Source organism: Suillus discolor, assembly GCF_016758755.1.
Source record: "Suillus discolor strain FC423 chromosome Unknown F5147scaffold_21, whole genome shotgun sequence".
Classification (NCBI taxonomy): Eukaryota; Fungi; Basidiomycota; class Agaricomycetes; order Boletales; family Suillaceae; genus Suillus; species Suillus discolor.
In genome coordinates this window covers 414389-432876 of record NW_024541268.1, presented here as the reverse complement: position 1 = coordinate 432876, position 18488 = coordinate 414389, and the positions used below count along the sequence as shown (strand labels likewise).

Genomic DNA, 18488 nt, shown 5'->3' with positions numbered 1-18488 from the left:
AATACGTGTGGTCTAGGTGGCGGAATAGCCACTTTAAGCGCCTGTGTGATGACTAATCACGCGAGTCGGACTTTGAAGAACTTGGTATGAGATCAAATATTACTTTGGTCGATAGCTTGCCATTTTGCAAAGTATGTGGGTAAGTTTCGTCGCCATCGCTTCTCGTAGAAAGGATACTGACTAGGTGGGATAGACTGAACATCGAAATCCAGAAGGAAGGACATACTGGTTCAATACTGGCACTCGTGAAAGTGTCTGGGAGAAGCCAGACGGTGCGCATCGAAGTTTTGTCTGTCCTGTCCTGCGCTAATTGTGAATTGTTTAGACTTGAAGACTCCATTTGAGGTGATTTAACATTTTTCCCCCTCTAACCGTGTACTCATAATAACCTGTCCCTCCAGAAAGCTCTCGGGGAGACAAAATGGAAAGAATACTTCTCCGGAGGCAGAAAGTATTATTACAATGTGCGTCCAACGATGAAGATATTTCTCATCAGTATCTAATCTACTTGAACAGACCGAATCAAAAGAATCAAAATGGGACATGCCAGACGAGCTGCTCCTGCTCCTTGAAAAAGTCGAGAAGGAGAAACAAAACAGCCAACTTGTCGTCGCTGGTTCCATTCCGTATGTCCTTAGCCTATTTCTTTGCCCTTTCTCCTTACTGTTTAATCACAGCACTTCGTCTGCTCCAATTCATGCTGCGACAGCCCCAGCGCAGCCTGACGGCACCGTAGCCACCGCAGGCTCTGCCTCGCTCCCCTTCAGTAACACAGGCGTTCTTCCCGCACGGCCGAACCTTCCGGATGACCCTACCATTCCTCACAATGGTTTTGCCACCTTTGAGGAGGGTGAGAAAGCTTTTATGCATCTCTTGCGCAAGGCGGGCGTCGATGCGGACTGGACATGGGACCAGACTATGCGTACCATCATCACGGATCCATTGTACAAGGCTTTGAACTCTTTAGCTGAGAAGAAAGCAACTTGGCAGAAGGTGCGTTTCCTTCGTTCACGGTATATTGTATTACTTAATTGTCGTGGTATGTCCAGTACACAGACGGTTTGCGTCAGAAGGAAGAAGAAGAGCGTGAAGCACGGCTTTCAAAGCTCCGCCCAGCTATTCGTAACATGCTCAAGGGCAATCCGAATGTGTTTCATTACACTACATTCGCTACTGCGGATAAATTGTTCTCGCAGCATCCCATCTGGCAACTAGCTCGTATCGAGGCTGAGCGAAAGCTCATATTTGAGGAGTACGTCGCAGAGCTCAAGCAGCGCGAAGTGGTGCGTTCTTGTTTATTCTCCTGATCATGAATACAACCTGACTCACATCCACAGCAAGAAACCCGTGCTGCGCGTACGCGCGCAATCTCCAAAGTCGTGTCTCTTTTCAAAGAACTCGATGTGAATGTCCTCACACGTTGGCGCAAGGCCCACGAAATGGTTACCGAGTCCCCCGACTGGCAAGCTGATTCTGAGCTGCGCAAGCTTCCTACGCTAGACATCCTCCTTGCATTCGAAGATTACTCGCGTGTCAAAGAACGTGAGTTTGAGGAGCACATGCGCCGCGCACAAGTTGAGAAGACACGTGAGGAGCGCAAAGCCAGAGAGGCGTTCAGGGGATTGCTGCAGGATCTTGTGGCTACTGGAAAAATCAAGGCGCGCAGCAAATGGCGTCATGTTTACCCAACTTTTGCTTCTGATCAGCGATACCTCAATATGCTCGGCAAGCCTGGATCGAATCCCTTGGAACTTTTCTGGGATGCTGTCGACGCACTTGACCAGAGACTCGATGCTAAGATCGCTATTGCTGAGGAGTGTGCCAGGCGTGGCGATGACCCCAATGTCATGGACGTAGTGAAGAACGATAAGGATAAAGAATCCGTGAGCGTGGTGGCCGTACAGACGACATTCGAAGAGTTCAAGGCTCGCGTAAGGAGGGACCCTGACAGCGTAGGCAAGCTCGGGGAGGATGATTTGCGCGAGGTGTACGACACGGTGTGTTACTTTTCTGTGTGTAAATGACGAGAGTGCTTATGAGTCTGGTAGGTCCACGATCAAGTCGTGAAGAAGCAGAATGAAGAGAAGCGCCGCACAGAGAGAAGGCAGAGGCACCTACAAGATGATCTTCGCTACGCGATGAAGAAGCTTCCCGAGCCGCTTGACATCACATTGTCCTATGAAGCTGTGCGTCTTTCGTGGCCTTCCCTTGACATCAGATATTAATTTAATCCTTATGCAGGCTGTTCCCTTCATCGAGAACCTCCCAGAGTACAAGGCCCTAGACGATGATGAGAGTCGACGTTCAGCCTTTGCCAAGTTTGTGAAGAGGCAAAAGGAACGACTACGCGAGGCTCCGTCGGAGGATGGTGCTTCAACGACGAGTAGACGTCGTAAGGAGCCTGAGCGCGAACGTGAACGGGATCGTGACCGTGACCGGCGCGATGACCGTGACAGAGAGCGAGACCGCGAGCGAGATCGTGAGCGGGACAGGAGCTCCAGACACCACCACCGTGAGGACCACGATGGGTACCATGGCCGTGACAAGGATGGGCATGGCGAGCGTGAGCGGGAAAAGGACCGTGAACGTGAACGTGATAGGGAGAAGGACAGGGAAAGAGACAGAGATAGGGACAGGGATCGCGAGCACAAACGGCATACCCGAGACGAGCGGGACGGAAGGGATGAGCGCAAGCGTAGGAAAGGTTCAAGGGAACGTGGTTATAGTCGGACTGATGCACCGCCATACGGGGATGAGGAAGATGTTGCAGGGGAAAAAACAGAACAGAGTAGAGAACGGAAGCGGGGCTCTGATAGGGCACATAGTGAACGCGCTGAAAAGCGTGCTCGTTACGATCCTGATGTAGATTTTAGAGAGGAGCGTGGAGAACGATCCCGGAGGGCAGAAACGCCTGAAGAAGGGGAGATATGATACTTATCCACTGGCTTTAATATTGACTAACTTCAGTTTTCTCGTGCGTGATGGTTTGGCTGATTAGAAAACAAAAATATTATAATGCTCGGACTAATGCTATGGATTCGAAGGATCAGAGAACTCAATGGAGCCTATACGCAGACGAGTGTATGGATGCTTGTTCTTGATCGTCTTCTGGTAACCTTTTCTACGCTTCTTCTTGAACACCACCTCCATTTTACCCTTGGTATGCTCGACGACGGTAGCATCAACCTTGACGCGACTTGAGGATATTACAGGATCACCGCGAAGGGTGTAATCCCGTGAGCCAACTTCATGTATATCCTGCAACGCCAACACGTCGCCAACGCGTACATCTTTCAGATGTGGGACTGTGAGTAAGTCCTTGGGTGCGAGGAGATATTTACGTCCTGCGAGAGATGCGACAATGTATTGCGAGGGTTGGGAACGGATAAGAGAAAACGCGGCACTAGTATTTTTCGGGAGCGCTGCCTGTGTTGACACCGAACATGACGCCACTAGAAATCGTATCAGAAAGCACTACCAATATGTAAAAAAAATGACCGACCGCGTCTTAGATTATTTGATAGCCAGCTGCGAATTTGCCAACTCGCCATGGCGAAATGAAGACCAGCAGGCAACCAGCAGTTGTCTTCAAGTAAAGACTACGTGACTGCGTGACACCGTGACACGGAGAGCCGGTTTAGTCGGAGATTTAAATTAAGCCTGTTCCGAGAAATTCCTTTAACATCGACTCTGCTCATTCCTTCCCATTCAACTCATTCCTGTCGCGACAATGCACAGAATCGCTCTCCAGAACTCGGCGCGCAGAGCTGCCTTTGCTGCTGCCCCCAAGGTCCTGCTTTTGCCGCTTTTTTCTACTCAATTTCGTGCTCATACAACTTTTTTATGTTTAGAATGTTGTTGCACTTGCCTCTCGGTCATATGCTACCGCAAAGCCTGGTGCGTGCTTCTGTGCGGCGTATCCTACTGTGTTTAACGTGTATTGGAACTTTCCGGTGTTATTTGTCGCATTGCGTGTCTTAAACAGCTGCATCCGAGGTGTCTTCAATACTGGAGTCCCGTATTGCTGGTACTGCTATCAGTGGTAACGTTGAGGAGACTGGCCGTGTCTTGAGTGCGTAGTCGCGGTGGTCATTTCTAGTCTGTTGGTCTCATAATATCCGCAGGCGTCGGTGACGGTATTGGACGTGTCTGGGGTCTTAAAAATGTCCAGGGTAAGCCGTGATTCTCGACCATTCTTTCCGTGCAAATAACCTTGTTCGCAGCCGAGGAGATGGTGGAATTCTCGTCTGGTGTCCGCGGCATGTGTCTCAACTTGGAAGCTGACAATGTCGGTGTCTCCATCTTCGGTAACGATCGTCTCATCAAGGAGGGCGACACCGTCAAGCGTACTGGTCAGATTGTCGATGTTCCCGTTGGCCCAGGTCTTCTTGGTCGTGTCGTCGACGCTCTCGGTAACCCAATTGACGGAAAGGGTCCCATTGAGGCTGCCGAGCGGAGACGTGCCTCTCTTAAGGCTCCCGGTATCTTGCCCCGTCGTTCGGTCAACCAGCCTATGATGACCGGTCTCAAGCCTATTGACGCCATGGTGCCCATTGGTCGTGGTCAGCGTGAGCTTATCATTGGTGACCGTCAAACCGGAAAGACTGCCGTAGCAATCGACACCATTCTCAACCAGAAGCGATGGAATGATGGCAAGGATGAGGACAAAAAGCTCTACTGTGTTTACGTTGCTGTCGGCCAGAAGCGTTCCACTGTCGCCCAGCTAGTCAAGACCCTCGAGGAAAACGACGCAATGAAGTACACCATTATTGTTGCTGCTACCGCCTCAGAGGCTGCTCCCCTGCAGTACCTTGCGCCCTTCTCTGGTTGTGCAATGGGCGAGTGGTTCCGTGACAATGGCAAGCATGGTATGCTATTATTCGCTTCTTCGGGTAAACTCGGTACTGAGTACTATGTTAGCCCTCATTATCTATGATGACTTGTCGAAGCAGGCCGTTGCTTACCGTCAAATGTCTCTCCTCCTCCGTCGTCCCCCCGGTCGTGAGGCTTACCCTGGTGACGTCTTCTACCTTCACTCCCGTCTCCTTGAGCGCGCTGCCAAGATGAGCGACAAATTCGGTGGTGGATCCCTCACTGCACTCCCCATTATTGAGACTCAAGGTGGTGATGTCTCCGCTTACATTCCTACCAACGTGCGTGATTGCCCAGTCTTGCACATTTATTGATCCCCATCTCGCATATAGGTCATCTCGATCACTGATGGCCAAATCTTCTTGGAGGCTGAGCTGTTCTTCCGTGGTGTCCGTCCCGCCATTAACGTCGGTCTCTCCGTGTCTCGTGTTGGTTCTGCTGCCCAAACGTTCGTACCTTTTACGGTGTTCGTATATTATCCTTAACCCAATTCTTTCCACCTATAGGAAGATCATGAAGAAGTTCGCTGGTTCTCTTAAGCTGTACCTTGCTCAATACCGTGAAGTCGCTGCCTTCGCCCAATTCGGTTCAGATCTCGATGCTTCAACACGTTTTCTCCTCTCCCGTGGTGCTCGTTTGACCGAGCTCCTTAGTAAGCAACTGCGTTCGATGATCTAAAAATATAGCTAATGCTTTTTAAAAGAGCAAGGCCAATACCAACCCTTGCCTACTGAGATCCAGGTGCCCATTATCTATGCTGGTGTCAACGGTCTCGTGCGTAACCTATCTTCCAAGCCTCGCCTGCCGCTCGCTAATCTCTATAATGCAGCTTGACTCCATCCCCGTCGACAAAATCACTTCATGGGAAGCTGAATTCCGTTCACATTTGACTGCTACCCAAAGTGCGCTTCTGGAAGAGATTGCAACTGGCAATGTTACCCCCGAGATGGAGGCTAAAATTAAGAAGGTCGTTGAGGACCACGTCTCGTCGTTTACCTCCTCGTAGACTAGATATTCTTGTGTATCTACCCCGGTTTCCGTTGTAATGGACACGCACTAAAGTCCTATCGCGAATACCATGATTATTTTCGCAGCGCGATTGTAATATTGTATATAAGTCAGCAGCATGGTGAGATACAAGGCCTATAAGTGGGGTACATCGAATTCGGCAGAGTTGTAATTAACCTCATTCTGCGACTTCCGTCTCGGTCTCATCTTCATCGTCATAATCTTGATCATCCTCGTTTTCGCCCATGGACTCCTTGAGCTAGATTACGTGCTTCGTCAGCATTACTGTTCTAGGAAGTATGACAAGACCAAGACGCACCATCTCTAGTAGTTCATGACACTCGTTCAGGTGTGCCATGACGATACCCTGTCCTTCGGGAATATTTCCACCTACGCCCACGAATCTGCCGTCTTTCCGCATGGAGTCGATCTGGTGCAGTGCCAGTTGATACTATGAAAAATGAACTCCCTGACACCAAAAGAATCAAAGGACCGGAAACTCACGGGGTAGAGGTCCCGGGGCGTAAACGGACCACCAAATTTGTATACTTCATTAAGACACTTCTTCACTGTGGAGAGTTTATTGGCCTGCATGCAATGTATGAGAATCAGAATCGAGGGCAGATGGGAGAAAGACACACGATGGGGATAAGTTCCTCCGATACCGGCTCGCTCGACGATAATAGACGGTAGATAAGACCATAACACCGTCTCAGCAAGTACAGTAGGACCTGCACATGTATGAATAGTTGCACATTGACAGGTACAAACACCACTCACATACTGTCCTGGTGGCCTATTACCCTCTGTATCGACAAACTTGCCATCAATACGCATCTTGTCGATCTCGTGCAGGCTCATCGAATAATTATAAAGATCTGTCTCACGGAGACTCCATCTGTGCGTGAGGACAAGGTTCTCCAGTTCTGCACGCAGCTGGTTCAGGCGGTCGTGGATGGGCTTCAGAGAAGATGCTACGTTCTTCGACTCGTCCTGCGCTTTAATTTGCTGGAGAATGTCGAAGCATTCCTCGATGAGGGATGTGCAAAGTGCTTGAGAAGCTGGCATAATTCCTCCTGGGCCAAGGAATTTCCCGTCGACACGTTTTCTGTGAAGGTGATAAAGACAAAAGATGTAGACTAGTTGATGGCGCACTCACGAATCGATCTTGCGCAGTTCCTCAGCCAGAGACTTTATTTCGGCTTTGTGTGAACCCTCTTTGGCAGCCAGCGCAACTAGTTGTCTCCGAATCGTGACGAGGCGTTCATGAATGGGAACCAGCTCTACTGAGAGCACCGACAGAGAACTTTCGAGTGATCGCATGATAACATCTTTAGAGCCGCAGCATTCATTAAGCGACTTCAGAAAGGATATTGGGAGATGAAAGCGCACCACATTCATTAAACTGGCGCTCCAGGAGCTTTATCATAGCTTCGGGGTGTTTACTACTCTCGGCATCTTGTTGTACTATGTGACGTAGCTCGCTTAGTCTCCGCTGGAAAGGGGCCAGGTCTGATTCATTGTAGACTCCTGATTCTTCCATATGACTGAGTAATTGCTGTGCGTGACAAATAACAATCAGTACGGATCTTCATACAGTAGACGCATGTGTGATGATATGGAGACAGAATGGAATGGAATGCGGTAGATAATAGCCGGCTGGATCTCCACAGCACAGGGCGCAAACCACCCATAACGAAATAGTGGAGAGATGGAGTACTGACCCTCATGGAGGCCAGCTGTGAGTAAACAGCGGGACATTCCTTCGTTCGTCCCAATGTAAGATAACACAAGGAAAGGAGGCTGAACACATCGGCCAGTGTTGTATCCACTCGATTGTTGTAAGTCGTGTTATCATCACGGACATCGTTGAGTTTTGTGACTATGGAAGAGAAATGTCCAAAATGAGATAAACAATACTTGGGAAGAAAGAAAGAATTATATCCACCTTGTTTCACGACGGCCTGGTAAAGGGCATTCACATCTGACGGCTTGATAAACTCGGCACGGTCCCTCTTCAAGGCAGTAAGCCGGTTCCGTATGCTGCGGTGGGCAAGGGTTGGTTACACGCGTAGCAATAAGAGCGCGCACTAGACTTACTTGATAACGGCCTCGAGGATCGGCAGTTCTGAAATATAAGAGATCAGTGAAGCTCAGGATCAAAAGTAGCACCTGCCACTTGCCCTCTTGCGCGACCGGTGCGCTCATCTGTAAGATTCACAGTTCTTGCTCGTCGTCGGGTACGTTAGATACTGATTGTATTTCTTCAAGGAACAGAGACGCCAGCAAACCAGCTTGGTTTCCAATTGCCAAGAATTGTCCTATCATGATTGGAAAAGGCAAGTGCTTATGGTCGAATTCATGTTTCCCACGGTATCATCCCATTTAAGCTGACTGTGGCTATTGGCAGTACCCAGCAAAGTGGCCGTTCAAGTCGGTTTTCCTCTTCGTTCACCACTACCATCGTCTATACCATCTGCACATCCATCAAACACAATGGAGAAGATCAAAGAGGTTGGCAGCGATCGTTTGCGTACATACGATCTTACTGAACATGCGCTTGTAGAAAATGAACCAGCTGCGGTTTGAGGCAGACAATGCAGTTACTCGCGCCGAAGATGCAGAAGCTAAGAACAAGAAATATGATCAACTTATCCTTGAAAAGGATCAGGAGATTACTTCAATGTCTCACAAGATCTCTGTTCTTGAAGCGGAGCTTGACAAGGTAGACGCGAAACTTGCAGAAGCCAAGGCTTCACAGGAGGAGGGAGAATCGCTGAAGAGCACGAACGAGAACCTTACGAGAAAGATTGCGCTACTGGAGGAGGAACTTGATGCCGCTGAGAAGAACGTGAAAGAAACGATGGAGAAGTACGTTGTAGCTACCATCTTTCTCTGTTATCAACGACTGATTACCTGTTCAGGCTGCGACAAGTGGACGTCAAGGCAGAACACTTCGAACGCCAAGTTCAACGGATCGAGCAAGAGCGTGATCAATGGGAGAAGAAGTTCGAGGTATCTCGATGTGCTCTATGCTGTTGAAAATGCCAACTGACGCTTTTGCACAGGAAATGCAACAGAAGTACAAGGCGTCGCAAGCAGAACTGGACAACATGGTTGCTAACATGGAGTCACTGTGATCTGTTTCTTTATGTCTCGTGCGCTCTCCGTATAGAGCTTCGATCTTGACTATCTCATACCACAGCCTGCACAGCGTGGTCACGACCTTTCTACACGACATTCTCATAATTCTCTTACCAGGAATATTGTTTGATTATTTAACCGAATAAATTCTTGTCCCAAATCTATTGGCTGATCTCGCGATCCGACATTCTTTGTTCTTCGTAAGTTCCTGCATGCTGAAGCGTTAGGGGGTTCGTAGTCATGATTACATAAGTTGTAAGCTGGCACCTGACTGCACGCCTCTTCTCAATGTATCACCAGCTGGCACTACCGTGTGGGGCTGCTCATGCAGTTGACCATTACAAATGGACTTTTTTCAGCTCGACATACAGAACTACGATGCAGGAACAGACGTATTATTTGCTACTTATCTTTTCATCAATCGCGTGACAACCGCGTGAAGCAATACTAGGCAGTCAGTGTCAAACCCTTTCCCCTCCTTTCCCGCAGAATTTCATCAACCAGATGAAGCCGGTACTAGCTTGATCACTCGCCTTACCAGTTATCGTTCCTTGTGCTTCTCGATTCTCAATCGCATCATTTATACAACGCTCGATCCCGTATACCCACCGCCCGGCCCCTTTCTGTTTCCTGTGGCTGACTCTATACTTAGGTCTTCATCTAGGGTCTCATTCGTCCATTTGCAGCAGTACTCCGAGATTGGCCTATCATCTCTAGGTTGTATTTGGGACCGTGTGGACGTTCTTATCGAGGTGTACAGCTCCTGTGCTTATCCATGCATTCTTATTATCAAAGTATGTCATAACTCAGCTGATCGTTATTCAGCTATGTTATCGAGATTAAGCTGTCCTTGAGGAGATTCGACTATTGTCGATGTCCTCTTCCTCAGGTGAGATACTGAATAAGCTCAATTTCGGAATCGACAGTGCATCACCGGCCATTAATGGTACACGTTGTATCTGCGTTCTAATGATATTCACGCAACCAAAATTTATTCCTCCTTAAAGTTCAGTGAGACCGAATTCACGCAGTGTCGTTCATCGGCTGTAAAGGTTGTAAGGCCCAAACCAAAAATACTCCAGATACAAAGGAGCGTACTTGGCGTGTCATATCCTTCTCCTTTGAACACATGCCCGAGGTGACCACCGCATGCGGTACAGGTAATCTCTGTCCTCGTCATAAACATCGACCGATCTTCATGCCTACTAACGGCACCAGGGATCGCTACGATGAACTATGAGAGAGAAGATGGATTTCCGGAAATGATAAGTTACCATCAAAGAAAGCAGGCCATCCGCAGCCGCTGTTAAACTTCGTACTGCTCTTGTATAGTGGTGTGCCACAGCCAGCACAGCTATACACGCCTGACGTGTCATGGTGATTGTATTCCCCTGTGTTGGGTCCCTCCGTTCCCTTCTGACGGAGAATTCTAAACTATCTCCGACGCGAAGAGTAAGCATATGTCCAAGGTGTAGATTGAAGCTTGAACATACCTGCTGTGGAGACAAAATAGCACGCCATTCATCTTCAGACTTGGAGTTAGTTCCCATGACGAAGGCGGATCGATGGAAACGAGATTTGAAAGTCAGAGGAAAGACTTGTCTGATGCTGGTGAAAGACGCAATATATTTGTGATACCGCAGTAGACTACCACTGGCAGACTTTGCGATCATATGGACATTGGACGTACGTCGTCTGGCAATATGCTGACAATGACGTCAGGTGACCAGCCGAAAAAGGGTCGTGAAACTTGTTCGTGTTGTTTACTACGGCGTAACGGGACTAGCAGAAGTCAATCAGAGGACCTCCATTATTATACCAGCAAATATTGAAACGCTAGGTTGAAGCCTGCGCGCGCATGGGCGGAGGATACGTGACTCTTTCATTCAACCGTCCATTTCGTTTTTACTTGTCTTTTTGTCCTCCAAGTATTGCTACTGGTGGTGCCAGACGAGCAAGTGTATGCTGCATCTTCCGCAGTTCCATGGAGGCTTTCCTATACATACCCAAACGGAGGGGCTCCATAATTACTGGCTTTGAACATACGTTACACTTGGTGGACCACGGCAGCCAACCAATCTGTTTCTCCAATTCAGTCCGCCTGATGTTGGATATGCAGCAGCATAAAGATGATCTGGATACCATTTTATTTCGTCCTTGTCGTTTTTCTCCTTTGACTCGGATGTCCAAAATTACATTGTATCCACGAACCTTTGGCTCCCCCCTTCCGCCGACCAACGCACTGGTTCGATTTCCAACCTGAACAGCATTCCTCGACTCGCTTATAACAGATTCATATGTGAGCTTATCTTCAAGTTATCGTATATACTCTACGGACACTTCCCTGTGTGCTTCCATGTGGTAAACTTGAGCCACAGACCAAGTCTGTGGTATCTGTGATGTGTAAGTGCTATGTCTCCAATGCTACATCATGTGTTCCATACTCCCCATGTCCCTTTGCAAATGTTACAGACTGCCCCGCATTTTGGTCCGAATATTCATTGAAACCGTCCATTGCGCAGGATCCGACAAGATAATTAAGGAGTGAATAGGCTCAGACTAGAAACGAGGGAGAGACAACTCAGTACTCAGTCTTGGTTGGAAGGACTGCGAGAAAGGAATGCTGAATATTAGAGGATTGTTGAAACGAAGAACGAAAATATGAACGCGGATGTTATAGTAGTATATAGGATACGTAGGTCAATTTGTGATTCACGTGTTCCTGCTTCGGAAGCCCAATACCTATTCATCTGCGCCCGACATATGGATCGCCAGTCACCGGTCACCAAGGACAATATTCGCCATTTCAAAAAAGAGTACGTAGAATTGACGAACACATGAAGCTGTTTCCTAGCCTCGCGGAATAGAAACTGGGATTAATGTGACAACTTGTGTGATACATCATTGCCGGAGTTTGAACTGACGTTGGAAGTACATACGGTGCCCGCGCTCATCAACATCTTCTAGCTGGAGACCCACGAATGCCTAATCAATAATATATTACTGTTACACTGCCGACTAGACATAATATAGAACGCATCAATCCAACAGAGACGTTAGCTTATTGATATCCAGAGCCAACCCCTATCATCGTCATTAAACATCATGGGTTGACATCAGCAGCGAACATGACAAACCTTCATTCGCCCCGGCAATCAATGTTGCTCCTGTCGATTCTGAATCAAAAGACACCACGCTTTTGTTGATATAAATATTGATTGTGCACAAGCTGGGGCGAGGAGATGGCGCTCTACTTTGTGAGTGCGAAGGTATAGCTGAGATATCAAGGATCCCGTTGAGTTATATCGTGGGTGATGATTTTGAAAACATACCAGTGGCACTACCATCATCATCATCATCATCACCACCACCACCACCATTATCATCGAGCTTGAGTCCAAGTCGATTCAATATCGCAAAGACTTCTTGTCCTTGTTCTGTATGTACATCTAGATGTATGTCTCGGGTGTCTTCGTTGGAAGAAAGATCTTCGACTGATCCGCTGTAGGTGAGATATGCCAGGGACAGAAACTTCACACCAACCTGAATGATTGCCTTGATCGGAGATGAGTTTGATGCTCTATCATAGGATATGACGATACGTACCTTCTACTACATCACACGGACTCCTGGTTGAACCATCCTCTTCATCTAAGAGAGAATCTTCACACCAACCAAGATTGTCTTGATCAGAGATATGTTGAGTGTTCTCTCAGAAGATGTGATGATACATACCTTCTACCACACTACGTGGCAGACTCTCCTTATTAACGGCCTCGTTGCCTTGTGCAGACAACCTGAGGTTTCCTGACACTAGGTAACAGATTGAAGTCAGTAAAGGTATTTTGGCTTTTGGCTTTTGGCATACCTAAGAGTGCATCAATCTCTGAAATCAATATTCTGTTCAGGTCATCCGAAGTTCTCTGTCGCAATTCAACTGCAATTCTAGGGGTCTATAACGCGACTAGTCAACTTACTCTAATAGACGAATAATTCTCATGTGCGACTTTGTAAAAATGCTTCGTACTTGACTGGCGGATGAAAAGGTTAACAAGAAACTTGCGAAAAGATTTCTTTTGTGTCAACAGTTTGTCTCTGATTTCTATCGTCCTGCGGATATTGATGAGTAACGCCATTTGGCTGAAGGAAAAGCTTACTCTTGGGATAGAATCTTGCCATCCCTGTAAGCTTCATCGAAGGAAGTTTTTTGATTTTCTGAAAGGCACTCGTGCTTCGACAAGCTGGCAAGCTCGTCCAAGGTTTCCAGCGATAATCGTAGATAATGCTCGCCCTTTTCATAATTTGTCTTCCGCCGCGTGGTGGTCGTTGGGGGATCCATTGCCACGCTGCCTGCCTTAGTTATGATATACAAGGGGTGAAAAGTTCAGAAAGCCAGGAGAACAGGTCAATTTATCCACAGAAAGGTTATGCGAACATGGCAACTGGCAGTGCCAGCCGTGGTGAACGAAGGTGACTGTTGGCGCTTGAGATCTGGGAGTGAGAGCTTGCTTGAGTTGTCAATCAAAAATATGTAATCCTCGATTTAAATATCGATGATATATAACTTGTCATTTAGGGAAGTATAAAGGTTTCCTATCGGGGGACTTTGCAGATATTGTGCTGGATGAATTATTGTGCCCGCTTTGATCAGCCTACGACATAAATATGTATATAGGTAAGTTTCTAACAAATTGAAGTCCGCGAGGTGCCGGGGTCCGAATTGCGTACTTGCTTTGACCATATTCTTCTGTTTGAATTGATACAGACAGTTTTCTGAGGATGGCCTTGACCTCCGCTGCTCATTCTCATCTTTCTGAATTTGAGATTTGGTGGAGGGACCACTATGACTTCCTCAAAGACAAGGGCTACAAGCTACGAAGCCGCTACAGTCCAGACTGGGTGCCCTCTTGGACGAACACCAAGAAGGTTGGCATAGAATGTGAGGATGGAATCAAGCCACGAGTAAGTGCTTCTCTAAAGCAATGCAAATAAACTACAATGCATCCTTTAGCACCGTTCTTTGCTAGATGCACGGCGCACTCAAGACGGCGCTCGCGTATCACTCAAGCGTATAGACGTATCGCGACACCCTTATGAAATAGAAATTGGTCGCCATTTCTGTAACGCTCCTCTTAGCGAAGATCCAGCCAACCATTGCGTGCCAATATACGATGTTTTGGAGGTGCCCGATGGCAATAATCTTGCGATAATTGTCATGCCGTTACTTCGAAAAGTTACGGATCCCTGTTTTGACACGGTCGGGGAAGTGGTAGACTGCATTCACCAGCTCTTGGAGGTAATGTCTCGATTTACTGACTTATCGTGACTCATCTTTTGTCTTTCCTTTGAAGGGGCTGCGCTTCATGCACAGACATCACGTCGCTCACCGGTACGTGACCTAGTTGCTCGAGTGACTTGGTCTGATTACCTGGGCAAAGGGACTGCATGCAGCTGAACATACTGATGGACGGCAGGATGTTCATAGACGCATGGCATCCAAGCGACCAATATATGTCCGAGGACTTCAAACGTCCGGCTAGGCATCGCACACGCACACAGTCTCCGCCACGATATTACTACATCGACTTTGGCATTTCCCGCAAATATGATGCATCCAATACCAATCCACTAGAAATCCCCATATATGGTGGAGATAAAGGAGTGCCAGAGTTCGCGGAAGCCTACACCAAACCTTGGAACCCTTTCCCAACTGATGTTTGGTATCTTGGGCACGCTATCCAAGAAACATTTCTCGACGTAAAGTGTAGCAGTTGCTTCTCATTTTCCACACTCTGATTTGGGCCAAACAGTGCTACTTAGGTGTGGATTTTTTGCGCGGTTTGGTAACGGATATGATGCACTCGGATCCAACGCAACGTCCGAACATGGACGATGTTTTTTCTCGGTTCCAGGTTCTGCGTCAGGGTCTCAGTAATTGGAAATTACGTTCGCGGGTGGCTCATGATGACGAGAGGTCTCTTTTTGATTTGCTGGCCCACTGGGCCCGTCGCATCCAATACATAGTACGTAGGATTCCCCCAACGCATACCTCGCCGTCATAGAGCGGACTTCTTTGTAACTAATCTCCTACCATGCACTGTGGAATGCAGCGACAGGACAGCCGTTGGGTGAGCCCTTGGAGGGGCACACTCACGCGGTCCAATCAGTCGCGTCTGGTTCATAGGATAACACTGTGTGGGTGTGGAATGCAGCGACGGGACAGCTATTGGGTGAGCCCTTGAAGTGGCACAGTAGCTCAGTTTTGTCAGTCTTGTTCTCGCCAGATGGTGCTCGCATCGCGTCTGGTTCATGGGATAACACTGTGGGTGTGGAATGCAACGACGGGACAGCTATTGTGTGAGCCCTTGAAGGGGCACACCAGCTTAGTTTTGTCAGTCCTATTCTTGCCGGATGGTGCTTGCATCACGTCTGGTTCGTGGGATAACACTGTGGGTGTGGAATGCAGCGACAGGACAGCCATTGCGTGAGCCCTTGAAGGGGCACACTAGCTTAGTTTTGTCGGTCTTGTTCTTGCCAGATGTGCTCGCATCGCGTCTGGTTCATGGGATAACACTGTGTGGGTGTGGAATGCAGCGACGGGACAGCCATTAGGTGAGCCCTTGAAGGGGCACACTAGCTTAGTTTTGTCGGTCTTGTTCTCACCGGATGGTACTCGCATCGCGTCTGGTTTTGCGGATTACGCTGTGCGGCTGTGGAACGTACCGAGATGCATTCAAATAAGTGAACTGGTGAGTTCTTGCTGGTGATTATGCTGATTGCCGTGCTTTTACATGCTCATGCATTGCTTTATATTTTAATGCTAACAGAGTCCTTTCCTATATATCACGATATATGACAATATCTTCTCACTGGTTCTTTAATCTTACTGACCGTCAAGGTGCTGACTGACATTCCCATCAATATTGCACTTACAACGATGTCAGCTGAGAAAAGTCAGGACGACCACAATAAGGTTCCTCAACGATTGTCTCACTTACACGAGTCCTGACTGGCTTGACTATGGGAGACCCATCAGCGCTCAGCTCTGACAATCACATCATTGAGCTTTCATTATCATGATTCGGGAGTACTGACAGCATTGAAATGCAAGAAATTCAACTCAAGCCTGCGCCGCGTGCCATGATGGATGCGCACATCCCGTGCCTATATAGGTGGAAGATTGCAATGATCTTTCGTTCGTCTATTTTGTCCCTACAGGCCTTTTACCTTCCAAATGCTGTGCACATGTCCAAGCTACATCTTCCGCAAGTGTATCAAAGCTTCCCTACGCCCAAATTGAAGGACCCGTCAGAACTGGCCCGAAAGCACAATGACACCAACCCATTTCAGTCGAGAAAAGTCACGACAGCCGCAAGAGATTCTATGGCTCCATCAACATCATGTCATTATCCTCAAATAGGCCATCACTGTGAAACACTCCCGACCGTGGAATGATGTATGCACTCTTTGACCTTTCATTGATTTCCCATCTCTCATTGCAACTCATGGGGCAGGAGGGCCCCCCACATAGCGGCACAAGTGATAGGTCGGTATTCTGAATCAGCCTCAAGAAGCCAGATGTGAGTTTCCGTACGTGATTTCATGCGGCTTCCTCACCGACGTTTTCTGGAACTCTAGGACTAGAATCATCTTGCATCAACGACGTTGGACCAGGGTCTCAGGCAAGGACTACGGGCCTGTCGGCTCTTTCCATAGTTTAGTCAGAGATTCCGGCCCGCCGATCCACTGTGTACCAATGTTAGGTAGATCATCATATCATGCATGACCCATCGTGCCATAGCCTTCGCTCCACCCTGCTCCAATGTCAGGTGACCCACAAAATTCAGAAAAGCGGCAAGCCGCACAACTGCGATAGCTCTGCGAAAAAAATCCACCACTGTCTCCAAGCCTCACTATGGGAGACCACATCGATCATATAATCATGATGTCCCTTCATTCAAGAGTACTGACAGCATTGAAACGCAAGACGTTCTACTCAAGCACATGTAGGCAATGATGGATGCGCGCATCTCGTGCCTAGTAGTATAGGTGAAGGATGCTCTTTTATTCGTCCATTTCGTCCCGACTGCCCTTTTGCCCCCAAAATGCTGGTACTTAACGCACATGTTCATGCTATATCTTCCGCAGTTGCATCAATGCTTCCACATATCCAATCAAGGGACCTTATGAGAATTGACCCGAAAGCCCGATTGTTGACAGCAGCCGTTGCAACCAATGTGCTTCCCCGATCCAGTCCATGTTAGGCTGGATTGCGCCAGCACAATGGGGATCAATTCAGTTGAGCTGGATACATGTCAGCACAAAGGGGGTTCGGATAATATTCTCATTCACCCTCAGTCATTTTTTTATGTTCAAAATCACGGTTTGTCCGCGGACCTTGGTCCCCCATGTCCGTCGACCAACTCGCTGATCCGATTTCTAACCTGAACGGCCTTCATTGACTCATTTTTTTGCAGATCCACCTATTGATTTTCATCACCGGAAATTGACAATAGAGGCTGTCACTATCTTATCACGTACAGTTTCCTCATGTGCTGCTCAGAGTGTGCTCGAACCACAGACCTAGTCCGCACTATCGAGCCTGGAACCCGAGAATTGCCATTGTTTTGAGGTTCGCAGGTTGGCCTAGGCTTCAGATGCTGTGTTACCTTGCGAAGCAAGGTCGATTGGCATGGTCGATTTTCTGATATTGCCTCGATGGTGGTGAAATTTATGATGCAACGTGATGAATTTCAACTGTTCTGACTCCATGATCCGACGATACAGATCCAGAAGAACCGTAACCGTAACAATATTTGCTGAAAGAGACAGTGGCAGAATGGAGACAACTGCATTAGAAATCTGCTGGGTCAAAGAACAAATGTAGAGGTAATTTGGTCGGAGCAAACAAGAAACGAGCGTCGATGAAATCGAACACTCATAACCAGTCTGGTGTGCAGAACGGTAGACCACTGGACAATATGATAAACAAAATACACATGGGAAGGAAGCAGATGCAGCCGACAGAACCTCACATGACCATATGTGCATGATGGTGTACAAGATTATCCGCCGAACCTTAAGACCCATGACAGGCAACGCCGCCCCTGGTAGCGAAAATGTGATCAACAAATTGCAACTCCACTCAAGGAACATAGCCGTCGCCGAAACATCGGGCTTCTCCATGGCTTTCATGAGAACTTGTCTGGGAATGGCCCAGGGCAAGATTCAATGATAGGGATGATAATGCCCGGGTGCTTGTCAGCGGACATTCATTACGTTAGGCGTAGCCCCTGTACTTGAACATGCGTATTAAGCTAGCTGCTTATCACTGGGTGCAACTTCGTCGATAGCCGAGTAAATTAGAGGCTCGAAGGCGATATTCTGTGAGCCAGCTATGAAACGCAGGGACAAGCTTCCGCTAATGGCCTAGCCATGGCATGATCGTGGGTAACATGATGATG

The 18488-nt window shown here is 48.0% G+C and overlaps 8 protein-coding genes across 8 annotated transcripts; 4 read left to right on the top strand and 4 right to left on the bottom strand.

The window, feature by feature from the left end:
• Positions 1-102: 102 nt before the first annotated feature.
• F5147DRAFT_137174 (uncharacterized protein) lies at positions 103-2962 on the top strand. Its single transcript, XM_041428225.1, has 10 exons — positions 103-139; positions 194-272; positions 326-345; positions 402-464; positions 517-626; positions 678-993; positions 1050-1283; positions 1338-1997; positions 2049-2186; positions 2242-2962. Exons 1-10 carry the CDS (start codon positions 134-136, stop codon positions 2929-2931), a joined length of 2316 nt encoding a protein of 771 aa, XP_041294033.1. The 5' UTR covers positions 103-133; the 3' UTR covers positions 2932-2962.
• Positions 2963-2985: 23 nt separating this feature from the next.
• F5147DRAFT_690276 (ribosomal protein L21-like protein) lies at positions 2986-3603 on the bottom strand. Its single transcript, XM_041437048.1, has 2 exons — positions 3503-3603; positions 2986-3452 (listed from the first exon to the last, which is right to left on the bottom strand). The coding sequence occupies exons 1-2, from the start codon at positions 3549-3551 to the stop codon at positions 3031-3033; spliced, it is 471 nt and encodes a 156-aa protein (XP_041294032.1). The 5' UTR covers positions 3552-3603; the 3' UTR covers positions 2986-3030.
• Positions 3604-3669: 66 nt separating this feature from the next.
• Positions 3670-5977, top strand: F5147DRAFT_690272 (P-loop containing nucleoside triphosphate hydrolase protein). Its single transcript, XM_041437047.1, has 10 exons — positions 3670-3790; positions 3852-3897; positions 3986-4072; positions 4125-4172; positions 4224-4868; positions 4921-5153; positions 5205-5320; positions 5379-5524; positions 5576-5646; positions 5702-5977. The coding sequence occupies exons 1-10, from the start codon at positions 3731-3733 to the stop codon at positions 5876-5878; spliced, it is 1629 nt and encodes a 542-aa protein (XP_041294031.1). The 5' UTR covers positions 3670-3730; the 3' UTR covers positions 5879-5977.
• F5147DRAFT_690269 (uncharacterized protein) lies at positions 5885-8219 on the bottom strand. Its single transcript, XM_041437046.1, has 11 exons — positions 8064-8219; positions 7981-8008; positions 7829-7923; positions 7605-7762; positions 7273-7438; positions 7040-7211; positions 6661-6988; positions 6522-6611; positions 6385-6468; positions 6200-6331; positions 5885-6139 (listed from the first exon to the last, which is right to left on the bottom strand). Exons 1-11 carry the CDS (start codon positions 8086-8088, stop codon positions 6059-6061), a joined length of 1359 nt encoding a protein of 452 aa, XP_041294030.1. The 5' UTR covers positions 8089-8219; the 3' UTR covers positions 5885-6058.
• A 76-nt stretch (positions 8220-8295) lies between these two features.
• On the top strand, positions 8296-9186 carry F5147DRAFT_690266 (tropomyosin). Its single transcript, XM_041437045.1, has 4 exons — positions 8296-8394; positions 8447-8751; positions 8805-8895; positions 8949-9186. The coding sequence occupies exons 1-4, from the start codon at positions 8377-8379 to the stop codon at positions 9018-9020; spliced, it is 486 nt and encodes a 161-aa protein (XP_041294029.1). The 5' UTR covers positions 8296-8376; the 3' UTR covers positions 9021-9186.
• An 829-nt stretch (positions 9187-10015) lies between these two features.
• Positions 10016-10574, bottom strand: F5147DRAFT_745294 (methionine sulfoxide reductase; the record flags this gene model as incomplete). The annotated part of the gene is made up of 4 exons (XM_041439740.1): positions 10016-10068; positions 10123-10248; positions 10299-10458; positions 10518-10574. 4 exons carry the CDS (start codon positions 10572-10574, stop codon positions 10016-10018), a joined length of 396 nt encoding a protein of 131 aa, XP_041294028.1.
• A 1270-nt stretch (positions 10575-11844) lies between these two features.
• F5147DRAFT_690262 (uncharacterized protein) lies at positions 11845-13565 on the bottom strand. The gene is made up of 9 exons (XM_041437044.1): positions 13182-13565; positions 13002-13134; positions 12893-12947; positions 12760-12837; positions 12631-12708; positions 12568-12579; positions 12357-12518; positions 12162-12299; positions 11845-12108 (listed from the first exon to the last, which is right to left on the bottom strand). Exons 1-9 carry the CDS (start codon positions 13361-13363, stop codon positions 12086-12088), a joined length of 861 nt encoding a protein of 286 aa, XP_041294027.1. The 5' UTR covers positions 13364-13565; the 3' UTR covers positions 11845-12085.
• A 169-nt stretch (positions 13566-13734) lies between these two features.
• On the top strand, positions 13735-15349 carry F5147DRAFT_690259 (uncharacterized protein). The gene is made up of 5 exons (XM_041437043.1): positions 13735-13986; positions 14036-14320; positions 14376-14413; positions 14463-14781; positions 14835-15349. Exons 1-5 carry the CDS (start codon positions 13804-13806, stop codon positions 15084-15086), a joined length of 1077 nt encoding a protein of 358 aa, XP_041294026.1. The 5' UTR covers positions 13735-13803; the 3' UTR covers positions 15087-15349.
• Positions 15350-18488: the final 3139 nt, after the last annotated feature.